Raw genomic sequence first — 19,210 nt, 5'->3', positions numbered from 1 at the left:
GAGGGGTTTTGGCCTGAAACATCAACTGTACTCTTTTCCTAATGCTGCCTGGCCTGCCGTGTTCCTCCAGCATTCTGTGTGTGTGTTCGGATTTCCAGCATCTGCAGAGTTTCTCTTCCTTATGATTGTTTATTTCCTGCTTTTTATGAAACACAGATTAAGATTCCTCCCTACACCAAACTTTCTATCTTCTCAGTATTAAAAATAATTCTGATTTTGCATTTGCTCTACTACATTGTTCACTTTTTCATTTGTTATTCTCCAGCATTACCACTCACTTAAAATTACATTAGTAGAAACACTACACCCTTTTCTGCATCTAAATTATTAACAAATTGTGAATAACTGAGAGTGCAGTATAGTTCCCTCTGGAGTCCCACAAATGACAACCTTTAAACCTTTAAATTGTCCACATATCCTTGTTTTTGGCTCCTTTACCCAATCCTCAGCCCACACTGTTGTGTTGTTTCCCAGCCCTGTCAGGCCTCATTTTCTGTAATATTAGTGTGTTGTAGCTTTGCAGTTGTTCTAATAAGAACCAGGTCCACAATGTCAACTAGCACCTCTCATCCACTCTGCTGGTTCTATTCTTGAAATAACAGATACAACTATTAACATCAATTTCCTCTCATTGAATGAGGTCAGCCCTATCTAATCATTTTATGATTTTCCAAATCCTATCAATTTGTTTGTTGATTCTAATATTTCACTAACACAAGATGTCACTCTAACAGGTCTGTACGTCCTCTTTTTTTTTTCTCTTCCCCCTTTTCTTCAATATATTTGTTCCCTTCCTTGCAGTTGAAATATTCTGGAATCTGGGAAATTTTGGAAAATCTACTATAAGTTCTGTTCTTAGCAACTTCTTTTAGAATCTGGGTTGCAAACTCCTTTGTACAGGGACTTGACCAATCTTAGTCTCCTTAACTTCACTGGTGGCTTCTTTTATATTTAAAAATATGTGTGACTCCAGAGCAGTCTTACTCAACCTTTTGCTTTGGAGGGATCCTTGAAATAATTTTCAGGTCTCAGGGAGCATCTATGTAAAAAAAATAATATACCTATAGCTCATTAGTGTCACCAGTAACTTGTAGATATAATAATCCAAAAATAATTGTCAATGCTCTCTTGAATAGAGAATGAATTATTAGCTACCCCTTCTGAAAAAAGTTAGTTTAGCTTAGCTTACCTTTCTTGAAATTAATCTCCTTTGCCTTTCATAAATTTTTAAAACTCATAAGGCAAACATAATAAATTTCTGTTAAATACCTGGCTTCAGCCAAAATGGGATTTATTTTTTCTAAAGGTAGGCTTGGTAGATTTAATTTAAATAAAGGTTGTAAATTGATTTTAATTAATGCTATTTACAACATGAAAATTTATTGACAATGTTGAATAGTATAGTTACTAAAAAACATAGCCAAAGCAACATGAATAAAAACATAGCCCAAGACACAATTTTATACAAGATTTTGAAAAAACATTTTCTTACTAAGTGATGTGATCAGGCTCAATTATAGGCCTAGCATGTGAAACCTGTGCTTGTGTTTTTGCTGCAGAAATACTTGATTCTGGGTCAAACTTGAGAAAAGCACACACAGATTTCATTGTGTTAAAGTGGAAAAAACTTGATCACACATGTAAGAAGTTGAATATTGCAGCAAATTCTTTATTTCTTTCCTATGAATGGCAGTATACTCTTCTTTCACAGAGATTCAGAACTTATCCAGGGACAGGCCAGTAAATCTCATCTTGAATGCATGATCAGACTGAAGCTCACAAAGTTCTTCCTCTTCTCTTAAAGACAAGATTCAGAGAAAGGATCCCTCGCCTAGTCATTTACTAGTGTTGAAAGGGAGGAAAAATACTGTTCAATTTTGTTCTGCAGTTCTTCCAGGTGGTTTTCAATAAGACCTGAGACTTTCTGATAGCCTTCCTCACTCTCAAGCCCAAGTAGCAGTAGAAACATTTCAAGATTTCCTTTTGCAACATGATTTTTCCAAAGATTCAGTTTCCTTTGAAATCCAAAAATCTTGTCGCTTGAGGTCAAAACATTTTCTCCAGGGCTTTGCAGAGAGTAGTTCAACTGTGCAAAGCAGTGCTTACCAGCTATCAATGGGCTTCCCTATCTTGTGTCAAAAATTGAGAATGCAGTCAACCAAGTAAACACGCTCCTACTGCACACTGCCATACTGGCTGAAAGACCTCTAATGAGATTGCTAATGGGTTTGCTTGGTCACTGCCCACCATTGCGAGCACTAGCATCGCACACTGCATGAAGTTCAAAAGATAATGTTTTTTTCTAATCATAATCTCTCGCAGAATCCCTAGCAACCTTTCATGGAACTCCAGGGTTCCGTGGAACCCTAGTTGAGAAATATAGACTAATGAATTTGGTTGACTTTCAACTGCCCACTAAATCTGTATTGTTCAGCAAATGAACCAGACTAAGGCTTCATGCAACAAGACCGGGATGAAATTTAAGCATAGATGATAGGTAGTATGTTGTATTTGCTCCACAGAAGTTCCATGGCATGAGCATCTCTAACAAGTGAGAGTAATTATCTGCTCCTGACACTTTCTTCATCATCATGCCCTTTAACATCAATATTTGGTGGTGGGTGGGGAGTCCTAAAACCCAGTTGGACCAACCTTGTTAATACTGCGGTTCCAGGAACAGTTCAGAGACTAGATGTTATACATGAGTGACTCAAGTCCTGACACCCCAAATGCCATCAGCATAAGTACAAAGCACAAATCAGGAATTACTAGCCTAAGTGAATGAATCTTAGAATAACTTTTGAGAAGTCTGACACCATCAAAATAGTCCCCTTAATTTGGACTCAGTCCACCAGTGGCACAAAATTCATCAGGTTACTCCTAAGGCACTGTGTAAATAAGACACAAAGACGGTCAGTAGCAACAGGCACTTTGGAACAGAGTTGCAGATTACTCTCAAAGTCATATACCTGTCAGCTATTTTCAGAGAATCCTGGATCTCACTCTGCTTTTACAGGTGGGCTTTCACATGAAAGACTGTAGAGGTTTTAAAAAGCAGCTCATTACCACCTTCTCAATGGAAATTATGGATGGATCACAAATGCTAACCTTACCTTTTCAACTATACCTTGGTCCTACAAAAATAATTTATTGTCATAATGCATCTTCTCTCCTTTTATTCGACTTTTGATCAATCATCTCGGCTTCCTAAAACAGTCCAAGTGCAGCCCTCAGTGATCAATATCAAATCTGACAATTTCAGTTTCTGTGCTTTTTCTAAATGTACCTGAACTGGCTAGTTTTGCTGTTGGTTATCCATTTATAATAATAATTCAGTTCTTGTTTCTTCACAGGCACTGTCTAATGTGTTGAGCGTATTCAGCATTTTCCTTTTGGGTTCATGTTTTCACAGCTTTATGGGCTCCCTTTTTTTTCTCTCTAGATGCTCTCATTGGTCAATTAACCAGTTGGCTCTGTAGACATTGCAATTACCTGGGCAACCTTGACCTTACTCTATTAAGAATTCCCTTTTGTTAAAAACATCCACCTTGCTTCCCTGAGATTTCTCCCTCTTCTCTCCTATCTTTCTCTCCCCTTCCTTTCAAACCCCCACTTCATTTCTCTTACCTCCATTTGCTCCTCCCTTCCTACCATTGTCCTGGTTTCTTGAAATTAAAGAGGAGACTGGTGGGGTGGTAGATGTGGTACGGAAGAGATGCACCACATCTCCTCTCAGGATGAGTTTTTTTTTTCATTTCAGAACTAAGGAAATGTGCTCCTCCTTCAAAGAAAGGGGCTTCCTTTCTACCATCAACCGCATCTCCTCCATTTCTCACATATCTGCCCTCACCTCATCTTCCCAACACCCACCCCTCTAGGAATAGGGCTCCTCTTTTCCTCAGCCTCCGCGTCCAGCATGTAACATCAGCCATCCCACCACCAGGCACATCTTTCCCTCCACTCTGCCATTTTCTGCTTTCTGCAGGGATCGCTCCCTACATGACTCCCTTGTCTATTTGTATCCTTGTGAGTCTGTTGGGGTAATCGACTGTATCTGGTGCTCCTAGTGTGGCCTCCTATGTATCAGAGACTGCTTCGTTGAGCACCTATACTCCGTCCACCAGAAAAAGCAGGATCTCCCAGAGACCACCCATTTTAATTCCACTTTCCACTCCTGTTCCAATATGTCACTACATAGCCTCCTCTGCTGTCGCGATGAGGCCACACTCAGGTTGGAGGAGCAACACATTATATTCCCTCTTGTTATCCTCCAGCCTGATGGCATGAACATTGATTTCTCAAACTTCTGGCAATGCACCTCCCCCCTCCCCCTTAACCAATCCCCATTTCCCTCTCACCTTATCTCCTTACCTGCCCATCATCTCCCTCTGGTTCTCTTACCCCTTTTCTTTCTTCCATGGCCTTCCGTCCTCTCCTATCAGATTCCCCCTTCTCCATCTCTGTATCCCTTTCACCAATCAACTTCGCAGCACTTTACTTCACCCCTCCCGCCTTCAGTTTCACATATCACCTTGTGTTTCTTCCTCCCCTCCACCACCTTGTAATTCTGGCTGCTTATCTTTGTTTCTTCAGTCCTGGTGAATGGACTCTGCCCGAAATGTCAACTGTACTCTTTGGCATAGATGCAGCCTGGCCTGCTTATTTCCTCTAGCATTTCCTGATTGTACCCAAAATTCAAGTATATTTATTATCAAAGTACATATATGCCACCAAATACAACCCTGAGATTCATTTTCTTTCAGGCATACTCAATAAATCTATAATAGAAAAATAACCATTATAGAATCAATGAAAGACCGCACCAACTCGGGCATTCAACCAGTGTGCAAAAGATAACAAACTGTGTAAATACAAAAAGAACAAAATAATATAATAATGATAATAAATAAATAAGTTTGTGTATATTAGAATAATTATCATGGCCTTTTCCCTGGGGTGACTTTGAGGTGAAGGCAGGGCAATGTAGAAGCATCAGATGACTAATTATGTTCAGCAAATTGCTCTTTGATGAAATCTTTCTAAGTCAAGTACAACATTAACAATAAATATATATTGTTATATTAAAATTGCCGTCACTCCAAATATTTGTTTGAAGCTGAAAATACAATTTCTCATAAAAACAAAAATATTAGTCATCATAATTCAAAAGCAGCTTGATCTAGATGATTGCTTACAAATGATAGCACTTGCCTTCAGCACAAAGAGCATAAAAATATAATGGAGACACAAGAAACTACAGATGCTACAACCTGGAGCCAAAAAGCCAACTATCGGATGAAACGAGCAGGTCAAACAGCACCTGTGAAGGCCAAGGGATAGTCAACATTTTGGGACACAACCCTGCAACAGAAGTAAAGGTGAAGAGTGAAGATAGTCAGTACAAAGAACTAAGAAGGAGATATACAGCAGAGGCTGGTATGTGATAGATAGAATGTTGTTGAAGAATAGAAGAACAATTGAAACAACAGAGGGTGTACATTGAGAGAAAGAGACTCATTGAACATCTGCCAAGGAGAAGAGAATAATTCCTTTAAAGTTTGTACGCCTTGAAGAGAATTAGCAGTGTAGTTGTAGACTGGACACATAAGAGGCAAAGTGATGGTCAATGTTTGAGTTGAGATGCCAGCAAAGCAATTTGTTTTCCTCATTTTTTGTCAATTATTTAGGGGAATTAATTCTATTCATTTGTTGAAAAGAAAATCAAAGTATTTGAGTGCAGAGATTATTACCATTCAACTTATGAGAATCCCAGATTTACTGTTGCTCTTAATTGAATGATTTGGTTAGCTAGGTTACTTCAGAAGGCAAGAACTCAAGGGACCCTTCAGATGCTGGAAATCCTGAGCAATACACACAAAATGTTGTGGAACTTGGCAAGTCAGACAGGATCTACAGAGGGAAATAAACAACTGACATTTCAGGCCAAGACCTTTAGGACTGAAAAGGAAGGGGAAAGCAGCCATATTAAGAAGACGGGGTGAGGGGAAGGACTACCAATTGGCAGTCAATAGTTGAGACCAGGTGAGAGGAAGGTGGATGGGGAGGGATAATGAGTAAAAAGCTGGAAGGTGATAGGTGGAGGAGGTAAAGGGCTGAAAAAGAAGGAATTTGATAGGAGGGTATAGTTGACCAAGGAAGAAAGGGAAGGATGAGGTGATCGATGAGAAGAGAAGGACTGAGGAGGTAACCAGAATAGGACATCTATCAGAGCCATCTGTTGTATCCTCTGCTCTTAGTGTAGCACATCCTTGAGACCCAGTGCAGATTGGAGGATCGCTTTGTCAAACGCCTTCACTCCGTACTGCAAAAGGCAGGATCTCCCAATGGCTGCCCATTTCATTTTAGCTTCCCATTAGTAATTTGACATGTAGTCTATGGTGTACTCTCCTCCATGAAGAGGATAAACTCATTTTGGAGGAGAAAATCCTCACCTCAAACTTGATGGTATGAACATGGATTTCTCTAACTTCTGGTAATTTTTCTCACTCTTGCTTCTCTCTTTTTGCATTCCCTATATTGGTTACATTCTTGCCCATTTCCGTTCTCCTTACCTACCCATCAGATTCCTCTGGTTACCCTCCTCTTCTATTTTTTTCCATTGTCCTCTGTTATCTGTAGGTCTGGAATCACATTGAGGTCAGTCAGGCAGAGTTTCTTCCTATAAAGATTTTGATGAACCCAGTGATTATTTCCAACAATCCAGCAATTCAGTGATTGCTATTACTTTTCCTGTGTTTTTATTCTGGCATCATTTAATTAATTGAATTGAATTCACCACTTGTTGTGGTGGGAGTTAACTTCATATCTCTGAAATAATGGTCCGAGATTATTTGTTCAGTAAATTAACCACTCTGCTATTGCATTTTACTGAAGAAATAACAGTACCAAAGAAATAATTACTTGGTGTTCCTTACTTTAATAGATATTTTTATTGCATGCAAAAAAAATCTCTCCATTTCAGTCCTTGAGGAGTATTAATGACTAAAATTCCATGCACACATCCAGTCTTTTCTGAATATAAATGGACTTTTGTTTTAGATCATATCTTCAGTTTCTTTGACACAGGAAATGACAAAAGACAATAAACTTAAATCTTACCAAAGAAATATGGGTACAGTAACTATGGTACGGAATGTTTAATCTAAAAATTGGAATCATCTGTAGTAACTTATAATTATTCTATCAGATAAATTGAGGATGCAAGACATTAGGATGGAAACACAAGAAACAGCACCTGGTGGAGAGTGAAGCAATAATCTTTTAGAAGAACTCAGCAGATCAAGCAGTATCTGTGGCGGGAGCTGGGAAGAAATTATCAATATGTTGGGTAATGTTTATCATCAGTACTTGTTTTGTGGTGGATCATGATGGTGCTGAATGTAGACTTCAGAAATATCATTCCAAAGGAGAAGATTGAGTGGATTATTGTCTCATAGATCAGGCCAAGAAATATATTGACAATGAGCTTTACAAAGCAGTAGAGTCTTTGTAACGTTTCAAAAGATGTAAAAAAAATTGATGGCATTAGCAATGAAGTGCAAGGCTCATTTTATTGATGCTCTGCACAAAGAAGAGTGTAACATTGTCAGAATATCTTACTGTATCTCCTTAAAAATATAACCAGTGTACCATTAATGTATCATGTGAAGGCTTTGATACCAGTGTCCATAATCCAGATCAGTAACTGAGAAACTAATGTGATTTGAAGAATGATCTCCCTTTAGCTCATCTATGAAAGGTAGAGATAAAATTCTAAAAGCAGTAACTTGTCAAAACATTAGGATATGGACTAAGTGAAGTGAGTCAACAGATCACTGACTTTAATGAGAATTGTTGCAGAATTTAAAGGAAAAGAAAAACAATAAATGCAAGGTCAACAGGACTGTTAACGAAAACTCTCAAACTGAAAGTTAAATGCCAACACAACAGATGGAAGCAATAACTAAATACTAAATACTCCTTTACAGTGTCTGTTGAAACGATACTTCTTTTTCCTGGATAAGACTAGAACGAAAAGAAGGGAGTTAAATACCACAATAATGAAACGGTAATTAGCTGAAAAGCGCATACTCGTGAGTGCAATTGTCAAACCCGGTGCACAGCCCACCTGCTTGGGTGCAGCAGAGTCAGTAGTTGTAACACAACTAGTCAGACATCTCCAAATGAAGCCTTCTCCCTATATTTTCAAACACTAAAGGGGCAGAGAATACCCTGCAGTGAAATAGTTGGTGAGTACAACTCAATCTACCATGGAACTAGCTTAATAATGAACAAATGGCCATCTTTGTCACTGGGTTCTCAATATTTTTGATCCCTATTGGGATTCCATTTGGCTGCATTCAATATTTTAGGCTATAGTATCCAGCATGGTTGTGGATCAACTGAATTTGCAGCTAATGACCTCAAATGACAACGGCAATTTTCACCAAGATGCAGCTAGAATTAAAGGCAACAAGTAGATCTTTCAAGACTGTTGAAGTTCATAAAAAGTTTAGTTCATCCCACCATCCATTTTCTCACAGCCTTCAGTTGATTTTCACAGGTATTTCTTAAAATGGTAGATTACAAATCCATAAACAACAGATTTCTAACTGAATATGTTACTTTTCCCTATATTTATCATTTTGGCACTTGTACTTCTAAATGAGTGGGTGCTACATTTTCCTGTCAGCATGCCTACTCTGAAAAAAAACTACAACTGGTTTACACCTACTGTTGAACCCTCACACCTTTGTTAAAAATAAGATATTAATTGTGACCTTCCAGAACTCAAAGATTTATGGCCTATTTCTTGAAAGGATCATTTGTTTGGTGCAAGTATTTTATGAGACAATTATATTATTAATTGTACTCTTTTAAATTTTAACATGCTTCAGTAAGTCATTATCTGCAATAAGATGGAAGAATTTTGTTTAAAAATAATCAGTCAATATTCAAGACATGTTTAAATAGCAATTACATGTTGCACTGTGAATTGTCTGCAAATCTCATGCAAGACTTTTACAGAAGGAAAAAAAAGACAGACGTGGCACATTTTGTTCATTTAATTCATACAGATGCAAAGATAAATGGCAGATATTTAGCAATACAGTCAGGAACCCATAGGCCAGTCTCAGAGCTACACGGGGTTTCAAAGTTACTTTGTGTCGTGGGCTCAGAAGGGCTGTCTATTTAATATTTCTGTAACATTTGAGTAATATTGTTTGATTAAGCATTTTTTGTTGGTTACATAATTCATTATGGGTTATATGTAAAAATATGTGAATGGTATACGTCATCATGAGTGCTTCAGGAAAAAGTAAAAATGAAGTGAACTCCACGTTTCACTTTTGATTAATTTTATGTTTTGGAGTTACAAAACATAATAGTAGCAAAGAGGTAGTTTTAAGACAAACTGAAGCGAATAACTATCTGTTGAAGTAGAACATGTTTTTATTATTCTGAGAAGGAGTGAAATAGTTGAGTAAAAAAAGCACAGCACATTTTTTTGAAAAGGAGAGAAGGTCGAGATTAAAATAAGGCATAAAAGAAATGAAATCCATGGGTTCATAGACAGTACCAAATGATAATGATAATAATAAATAGATAAATCTCAGAAATATAGACACATTCAATTACATGACATAGAGCTGGAATATCTATACTGAATGACTTGAGCAGTATATTGAAGCAAATAAAATAGCCAATGAGAAGCAAGTACCAGTTTTGTTGCGTGTGGAAGAGCATAGTTTGCTTAAAAGTTCACCTGCTCAAACTAAAACAACCAAAATAAACTTTGCGGATATCATGAAAGCAATGGAGGAACTTTTAGAACCAAAGGTATTATTCACTGCAGAATGCTTTAGCTTTCATCAGTGGAATCAAAAGGAAACCGAGTCCATTTCAGCTTACATGGCTGAATTGAAGAGATTATCTGAACATTGTCAGTTCAGTATTGTCTTTGTGATGCACTGAAAGATCATTGAGTTTGTGGAATCTTACAAGAAAACATTCAAAAATGGCTCCCAACTAAAGCACAACTGACATTTAAAATAACAGTTGAAATTGCTGCAAAAATGTAACAGTGGACAGAGATGCCATTGAGTTGCAGTCAGGAATGAAAGTGAGTGTGAACAAAACTGCAACATCTAAACAGAAACCAGCTGGGCCAAAAAAATTGTGTTACTATTGTGGCAGGGGCTCACATACACCAGACCAATGTTGGTTTAAAGGTGAAACTTACAGAAAATGCAACAAAGTAGGATATATACCAAGAACATGCCAGGCAGACAAAAATAAATGGATTGCACTGGGAAGAGAAAAAGAAGTCAAGTTGCAGTTTCAAAAAGAGCATGCTATTGATGAAAAGTCTGATAATGATATGAGTGACACAGGATTGGATAGCCTTGAGATTTGCAATGCGTAAACTAACAGGAGACAAGCCATATGACTGTCACAACCGCGGATCCAGCAGCGCAGCAGATATGGCAATTGCGCTTGTGAATATGCACGTGTCAGCTAATTATTATTTCATTGTAATGGTATTTAACTCCATTCTTTCAGTCGTAGTGCTGTTGAGACTTGAACCCAGCACTGAAACGCTTCGCTGCCTGCTTGCATTGGGCCTTGCCTGAGAGATTGGACTGTCGAGTCAACTGACTCTGAAGTCAAGCGGTATTCGTTTTATATTCAGTTATTCCTTTCATCCACAGTGTTTCCCATCTGAGAATTTTAGCTAATGGCCTTGTTTGGTCTAGCATTTATTGTTTTCTTTTCCTTCTAACTTTGTTTGTATTAAAGTCTGTGAACTATCGACCTGCTTCACTGTATCTCACTCCGCATTTGAGTCATATTCAAACCTAGTGACAATGACTTACACCAGAAGTGAACAGCAAATTAAGTGGAGTTGGACACTGGCTTGGCTGTTTTAGTAATTCTATAGAATGAATTTGAATGGCATTTTAAAGATACTGAACAGAAGCCTACAGATATCCAACTAAGAACTTATACTCGAGAAAAGGTAACACCTGTGGGAATGATACTTGTACAAGTGAAATACAACAACTAACAAGCCACATTGGGCTTGTATGTGGTAAAAACAGGAGGGTCAGCAGTATGGAGTCATGATTGGCTGACACAACTACAACTTGATTGGAGTTCTAACCACAATTTGCATGCCTCATCCCCTGCAATGAAGCAATTTGAAAGTGAATTAAGAAAGGCACTGGATGATACCACAGCAGTGTTCAAGGACGGCATTGGAAAACTCATAAATATATCAATCATAATATGGTGCCAAATGAAAATGCTGCACCCAAGTTTTGCAAAGCCCGTTCGGTTCCTTATACCATCTGTGATAAAGTAGCCAGTGAGCTAGATCGCATGGAGGCTGAAGGAATTCTTTCAAAGTTTGAATGGAGCCCATGGCAATGCCCATGGTCCTAGAAGCCAAGAAGAATGGTTACCTGGATGACATTATTGTTACCAGTAAGGATGAAAAGGAACATCTCCAAAACTCAACACAGAGTTAAAAAGATTAGAAGATTATAAGCTCAGGGCATTAACTCTTTAAACCAAGCATTACTTACTGTGGTCAACTATAGATGCAAAAGAATTACATAAGAAAATACAAGCATTGGTGCATGCCCCAAGGCTAAAGGACATAAAACCAAAGCCAAAGAAAAGTACAACACAGAAACAGACCCCTCAGCCCATCTAGTCCATGCCAAACCATTTAAACTGTCTAATCCCATCTTTACATCATCCCCATTTTATTCTCTCCCAATGCAGCAACTTCCCACAGATTCTATCACTTGTCTACACATCCATGCCGGTTTATAGTGCAGTTGTGGTCCTTTTTAGGATTAGTTAACTACTATAACAGATCTTTGCTAATCCTGGCTATGGTGCTCCACCCCTTGAACTCATTACTGCAGATGAGGAAGAAATGGCAAAGTGTTGGCTTAGTCTGATGGCCTAGGATAGATCAGCAGTTCAAGCAGCTTGCCATGCACCGTACAGGATGCCAACACATTCAGAAGATGCTAACAGCAGTGCAAGGTAGCTTTCAAAAAGATAAAGGAAATAGTGACATCAGACACTGTACTCATACGTTATGATTCACATCATCCAGTGAAACTTATGAAGCCTTGCCTTATGATATAGGTGCAGTCATGTCACGTGTTATGAGTGATGGAAGTGAATGCTCCATAGCCTTTGGATCATGTACCCTTACCGCTGCAGAGAAAAATTATGCACAGCTTGAGTCTGGTTTGGGGTGTAAAACATTTCAACCAATACTTGTATGGGAGAGCGTTTACTCTCATTGCTGATAATCAACCACTGGTGTCCATTTTCAGTCCACATGACTGTTTTAGACTAACAACAGCAGCACGAAAGCAGAGGTGGGCTGTGTTTCTTGGAAAACCCAATGACAAGTTTGAATTGAAGAGAATGGCTAATCATGAAAATGCTGATTGAATGTCTCATTTAAAAAGTTCAAGGGTTCATTTTATTGTCAAAGTATGCATGTACAGTACAACTCTGACATTCATTTTCCCCAGATAGCCATGAAATACAGAAAAAACATGGGTGCTGTTGAAAGAAAAGACAACACCCAACCTGCCGCACGAGAAAGTAAAAGAAACAAAACTCACAAACCCTCTCCCTTGCACAAAAAACTAACAGATTGCCCACACAGAAAATGGCAGCTGGACCATCAAACCCCAAATCCCCAACCTGTCCCTCTCAAAAAAAACAGTGACAATAGCATCAACACCCCAAACCCCTCTCTCACATACAAAAATCTAACAGATTTCCCACTCAGAAAAACACCAACAAGAACCTCTGACCCCAAATCTCCCAACTCTTCCCTCGCACAAAAAGAAACATTTGGCCACCTGCCAATTGGCAACAAAAGGGAAAAACCGAAAACTGAAGGCAAACACATATATCTCAGAAATTCTAAAGCATCCTCATGTCAGCATCGAGGTGAGGGGATGCATGAGCTCAGTCCTTTCATGAAGAGTAACTGCCAAACCAGGTCCGAACTCTGCCAACCTAGCTACCGACCACCGTCAACCCCATGGCCCTCTGCATTCACCTTGATGCTTCAATCTTTCTCTATGCTTTGAAATGGAGTAGATGACCCTTTGGAAAAGAAAGTACTGCAAAAATTTACAAAAAAACACACTCCTCTTGACGTATTTTCTCTAACCCATGTCGGAACTCACCCTATTATGGCAGAGATGATCCAAAGGGAAATCAGAAAAGAACCCGTTCTGTTTCAAGTCTACGTGGCCACCCAAAAAACTCCAGTTCCCCCACTTTTATCAATGCCGAGATAAACTTGCCCTTGATGGAGGTTGTGTTATTGTGGGGATTGAGAGTTGTGACATCCAAGCTAACAGCTAAAGTGTTGGACAAGCTACATGCTGGTCATCTAGGCATGGTTAAAATGAAAGTGTTGGCTTAGTATGATGGCCTAGGATAGATCAGCAATTCAAGCAGCTTGCCATGCACCGTACAGGATGCTGACACATCCAGAAGATGCCAACAGCAGTGCATCTCCTTCCCTGGGAATGGCCTGCATTGCCCTGGCAGAGAATTCATGTGGATTTTGCCAGACCATTGTGGACACAAATTGCTTGGTAGTAGTGGCTGCAGCTACAACATGCTGGAAGTGTTCCCAATAACCTCCACTACAGCCTGTCATACTGCTGATGTACTCAAAAGACACTCAAAGCTGCTGTGCAGGTTGACTGTGTGGTTAAGGAGGCATACGGTGCATTGGCCTTCATCAACCGTGGGATTGAGTTTAAGAGTCAAGAGGTAATGTTACAGCTATATAGGATCCTGGTCAGATCCCACATGGAGTACTGTGCTCAGTTCTGGTCACCTCACTACAAGAAGGATGTGGAAATCATAGAAAGGGTGCAGAGGAGATTTACAAGGATGTTGCCTGGATTGGGGAGCATGCCTTAAGTGAACTCAGCCATTTTCCTTGGAGTGGCAGAGGATGAGGGGTAACCTGATAGAGGTGTATAAGATGATGAGAGGCATTGTTCGTATGGATAGTCAGAGGATTTTTCCCAGGGCTGAAATGGCTAGCATGAGAGGGCAAGTTTTAAGGTGTTTGGAAGAAGGTACAGAGATGTCAGGGGTAAGTTCTTTATGCAGAGAGTGGTGAGTGCGTGGAATGGGCTGCTGGCAATAGTGATGGAGGTGAATGCGTTAGGATCTTTTAAGAGACTCCTGGATAGGTACATGGAGCTTAGAAAAATAGAGGGCTATGGGTAACCCTAAGTAATTTCTAAAGTAAGTAAGTGTTCGGCACAGCATTGCGGGCCGAAGGGCCTGTATTGTTTTCTATGTTTTTACTGAAAACCCCCTTTGCAAGGACGGGTGTTCCAGACAATTATTAGGTGACATCAGACCACACTCTGTGGGGGAACAGTTTCAGTCTTTCCTGAAAAAGAATGGAATAAGTCATATTATATCTGCACCATACCACACAGCTACAAATGGCTTGGTGGAAAGGTTTGTTTAGAGTCTAAAGAATGCACTGCAAGCAATATCAGCGGAACACATGACAATAACACTGAATCAGATGCTTGCCAATTTATTCCTTGCATATCGAAATGCAGCACACTCCACAACTAACACTGCACCAGCTATGCTGTTCCTGGGTCATTCCTTGCATTCATTCTTGGATCGCCTCAAAACCAAACTCAGATGGATTATGCAGGACAAACAGCTGAGACAAATTGAAGGCTCCTCAAACAAGGAGGTTCTATATGTCACTCCTAGACAAACAGTCATCGTGAGGGACTACAGAGGTGATCAATAGTGGGTATTTGGAAATATTAAGGATGGAACTGTACCACTCTCTTTCACAGTGGAGTTTGCATCTGATGTCATCTAGAGAAGACGCATCAGTCAGTTGAGGAAAGCAGAGTCAATTCTTAGAGAGGAAAGGTGGCTACCGGTGTCAGAACCACTTCCTGCAATCTCAGAGTCAACTCCTACAACGGCCACGGAGGAGGCCCCAGAACCAGAACTTGAGATTGATCCACAACCTCAAATTCCACTAGCCACGCTGTGATCCCCCTTGTCAGGAAAGATGTTTTCCCACATCTGAATGGGACAATTTAAGACTTACAATGCTGTGAATGTCTATATAGTTGTTGTAGTATCTACTGTACTGTGTATACAATTGAGATACATTCTCTATTGAGCTGGAGTTTATAGCTCAGAAGAAAGAAGTATTGTGTATTTAGTATTTCAGTAACATCTGAGTAATCTTGTATATACAGTATATGGTTGATTAAGCATTCTTGTTCATTTAAATAATTCATTACTCATTATATGAATAAATACATGAATTGCATTCGACCACACTATCACGTGACATGTGCACGTCTTGCTTAAAGTAAACATGAAGTCAGACTCACATTTTGGACTCCCATGTCTTCCGTTGTTTAATGTTTTGAAGATACTAAAAATAATAAAAAGCATCGCAAGAAATGTGAGTAGAAGTTAGCTTAAGGCCCCTTAAGACCACCAAGCCATTCATTAAAATTATGGATTTTTTATTGTTAGTCTTCCCTGTTTGTTCCCCATGACCCCTGACAATGCTACATGTTCCTGGGGGGTGCACCTGAATGACAGACTTGAGTGGATAGACTAAGACAACTGCACTGCTCCAAAAAGCACTCTTTTTGGCCATTCTTATGCTCAGCCATTAGGCTCTATAGTGATTCAGCCTATAGCTAGGGAAGTGATGACCCTCTTCCTGCTAGACTGTTCATGGTAACTTATTTTTTATTCTTTCTACTTCTCTTCTAATATTTATACCCGCACACTTGTAATGCTACTGTGACACTGTAATTTCCTTTGGGATCAATAAAGTATCTATCTATCTAAACTTAAAACCTGTCTACCTTGGCCTTGAATGTATTGGATTCTTCAGCTTCATATTCTCTGGCAGACAATATCAAAGACATAACTCTCTGAAAGAAGAAATTCTTCCTCAACTCCATCTTAAATTGGCTGCCACTATTCTGAAACTGTATCTTAAAGCTCTTATTCCCCCCACAAGGTAAATCAAATGGTTCCCTGAGTGTAAAGACATGTTGTTATGATATTCCATTGTGGGATTGGGGAAGGGTGTGGAGGAAAGGAGTTGTGATGTTAGCCATAGAGGTGCCCAGGCTGTGGGATATACAAAGTAGCTCAAGGTCCTCCTGGCTAGTTCTTAAAGTATTAATAAAATGAGCATTGCTGTGGATGAAGAACATGTTTCTTTTATCAAACATTACCTGCCACTCTGAAGGAAACTGACTCCTAATCCATGAATGCTTGGCCATTTCTTGACAATGTCCAGATTTCAACATTCATCTTTCAATTGTCCCTTTTATGATATTTTCCATACCAGCAAAATTAGATAGACCATTTTCAAGATTCATAAAAAACTAAATAAAAATACCACAAACATGTCAGTGAATGTGAAATATGAAATGCTCCACTGCAAATGGAATTGGTTTTAAATATACCTTCCATTATACAGTGATGAAAATTTTGCATTTTATAATTCACTGTTTAAGCAGAATTCTTCACTTTAAATACTTAGTTAATTTATTTTGCTTGTTAATAAAGTAACATTAATTGAAGTATACTGAACAAATGTTTTATCAAACTATAAAAACAAGTGTTATCTGCAGAAAGACTGACAAATAATTATTTCTTTCAGTTTATTATTGATGATGAACATTAATTCTAACTCATATACCAAAGATTACAGTTCTGTTGACAAGCTATTTGGATGATCAAAGAGAATGTTTTCTAATATCGTGAATGCAGACAGAGTTCTTCTTGTACAAACAAAACAACATGAATAGACATTGGTTACACTGAAAAGGATTACTGGAAAAATACAACGCATTAGATATAGTCATGCAACAAACACATGTTTATAGCAGTTAATGAAAATATGATCATTTCTCCATCTAAATCATTTAGAAGTTATCAGTTTTTATTTGCACATCAGAACAAAGTAATTAGCGTTCTTTTCAAATTTAAGCATTTGACAAATAAAATTCAATTGAATTGTAAATTACTTTATATTTACTTTGCTCTACTTGTTTTGCTTAATGTGACCAGAGGAGCACCTTTAAGAGGAGAGGACACTGCAGTTGCTTTCACCTTGAGATTTTCACGAATAAAGTTGCGTTGTTGTACTGAAACACAGCGACGGAATCCTGTTGTGATGGTTTTACCATGTTGAACGTTAGGAGGATTATACTGGGGATCCAAACTATTGATCTCGTACATCCATTGCATATCTGCAGTCTATAAATACAAGTGATAAGAGGTCAAGCATTTATTTTTCATAGCTTCAATTTAGTTCATATACAAAACACTGTCAAAAATTCTGGAATTGAGACAGGACTTCTGTTTTCACAAAGGCCAATACACTAGTCCCAGCAGAAAGCTTATGTCATCTAATAATATAGTGCTGATCAGGCAAGAATACAAGTCCTTCCATCAGTTGAGAAAGGTATGAAATGGATTAAGAAAGAGAAAGTAGCATAAGAGTGTAATCCATTGAGAAGTGTAATATACCATAAAAGCTTTTATAGAAATATGAAAAGTAAAAGATTGGGTGAAGATAATGTGAGTCATTAAAGTGGGGTTCTTAACTGGGTTTCCGCAAGAGGTCTCTAGGGGTTCTGCAAGAGATAGTGATTACAAAAAATAAATATCATTTTGTGAACTTCACACAATGCATGATGCTTGTGGTGCAGAGGTGGGCAGTAACCGAGCAGCCTCATTAGCGATCTTGTTAGAGATCTCTAAGCCCAGTATGGCAGTGCGCAGTAGGACCGTGTTTATTTGGTTGAGTCCATTCTCAGTTTCTGATGTGAGATAGGGGAGGCCGTTGATAATTGGTGAGCGTTGTCTTGCACAGAGGGGATGACAGTAGGCTGATGTTGAGGAGCGTGAAGTGTGTTTTCTAAGCATTGAGAGAACTCGCCCGTTTTGGGCTGTGATTCAGCCTCTCCCTCCTGAATTATCTCCCCCAACTTCCCCTGATGTACCACTGACTGATTTATGGGAGCAAACAAACTCTACTGTAGTAGAAAATTGGAAGGAAATTTTTATTCCGAAGACAGTCCAATGTGGCGAAGTTTGAAGACAAGGTTGTGAGATGGAAGAGGAGGATTCTAGGCCTTGGCCTACGGACAATTTTGATAAGGCTAATGATGAAGAATTACTATCTCCTGAGTCATTTCACTGTACTAGTGCAACAAGGGACACAATGAAAGCTACTTATCAATGGGTTTTACATGGACTGGTTATCCAAATAAAAAAGCTCAGGAAGCAAGTTATTACCCAGAAAAGGAAAAGTCACACAGTTGGTGAGATCCTAATAATGCCAACATGCAAAATTAAAGAGGTTAAAATGCTAGGACAAGATGCAGTATGAGAAATTGAAAAGGTTTCACTCTCAAACAGTACAATAAGTCAATGTATTGATGACATGTCACATGATGCTGAAGAGGTTCTGTCACCTGAAGAGGTGACAAACTGAAAAACAACAGCTTCTCTATCCAGTTTGATGAGTCAACAGATTTCAGTAGTAGATGTCATGTTGTAGCATTTGTAAGATTTGTAAACGATGGTGAAATTCAAGAAAACTTTTTCGGTTGTAAAGAGTTGCCCAAAACAAGCAAAGGTCAAGATATATTTAACGCTTTCTCTTAATATCTGGAAACAAAAGGACTGTCTTGGAGGAACTATGTTGGCACCTGTACTTATGGCGTCCTATCAACGGTTGGCTCCATGATGGGTTTTGATTCTCTTGTAAAAAAGAAAATCTTGACATTATCACAACACACTGCTTCCTTCACAGAGAGATGCTGATGTCAAAAACTGCCTCCTTGACAATAAGTATTCCTCCTTGAGTACTGCTGGGGGGAACGACCTACCTGGGTGAAGCAACAGTGGCTGTGCCTCTGGCAGAGAGTCTGGCCCTGTGGCTCAGAAGGATAGGGAAAGGAAGAGGATGGCAGTAGTGATAGGGGACTCTATAGTTAGGGGGTCAGACAGCCAATACTGTGGACACAGGAAAGAAGCACAGAGGGTAGTTTGCCTCCCAGGTGCCAGGGTCCAGGATGTTTCTGATTGCGTCCATGATATCCTGAATTGG

At 39.0% G+C, this 19,210-nt stretch overlaps 2 protein-coding genes across 2 annotated transcripts in view; both read right to left on the bottom strand.

The window, feature by feature from the left end:
* Positions 1 to 19,210, bottom strand: part of LOC132393193 (uncharacterized) — a 163,011-nt gene that overhangs the window by 110,594 nt on the left and 33,207 nt on the right. The window lies entirely within an intron of this gene.
* Positions 16,746 to 19,210, bottom strand: part of LOC132393191 (cilia- and flagella-associated protein 47-like) — a 595,459-nt gene continuing 592,994 nt past the window's right edge. The window contains exon 64 of the mRNA XM_059968130.1: positions 16,746 to 17,349. Within this exon, the coding sequence (XP_059824113.1) occupies positions 17,125 to 17,349 (225 nt within the window). The 3' untranslated portion in view covers positions 16,746 to 17,124. The remainder of the gene's footprint in view (positions 17,350 to 19,210) is intronic.

The sequence above is a fragment of the Hypanus sabinus genome, chromosome 4, assembly GCF_030144855.1.
Source record: "Hypanus sabinus isolate sHypSab1 chromosome 4, sHypSab1.hap1, whole genome shotgun sequence".
Lineage (NCBI taxonomy): Eukaryota > Metazoa > Chordata > Chondrichthyes > Myliobatiformes > Dasyatidae > Hypanus > Hypanus sabinus.
Note: the sequence above shows the minus strand (reverse complement) of the source record. Positions and strands in the feature narration are given on the sequence as shown.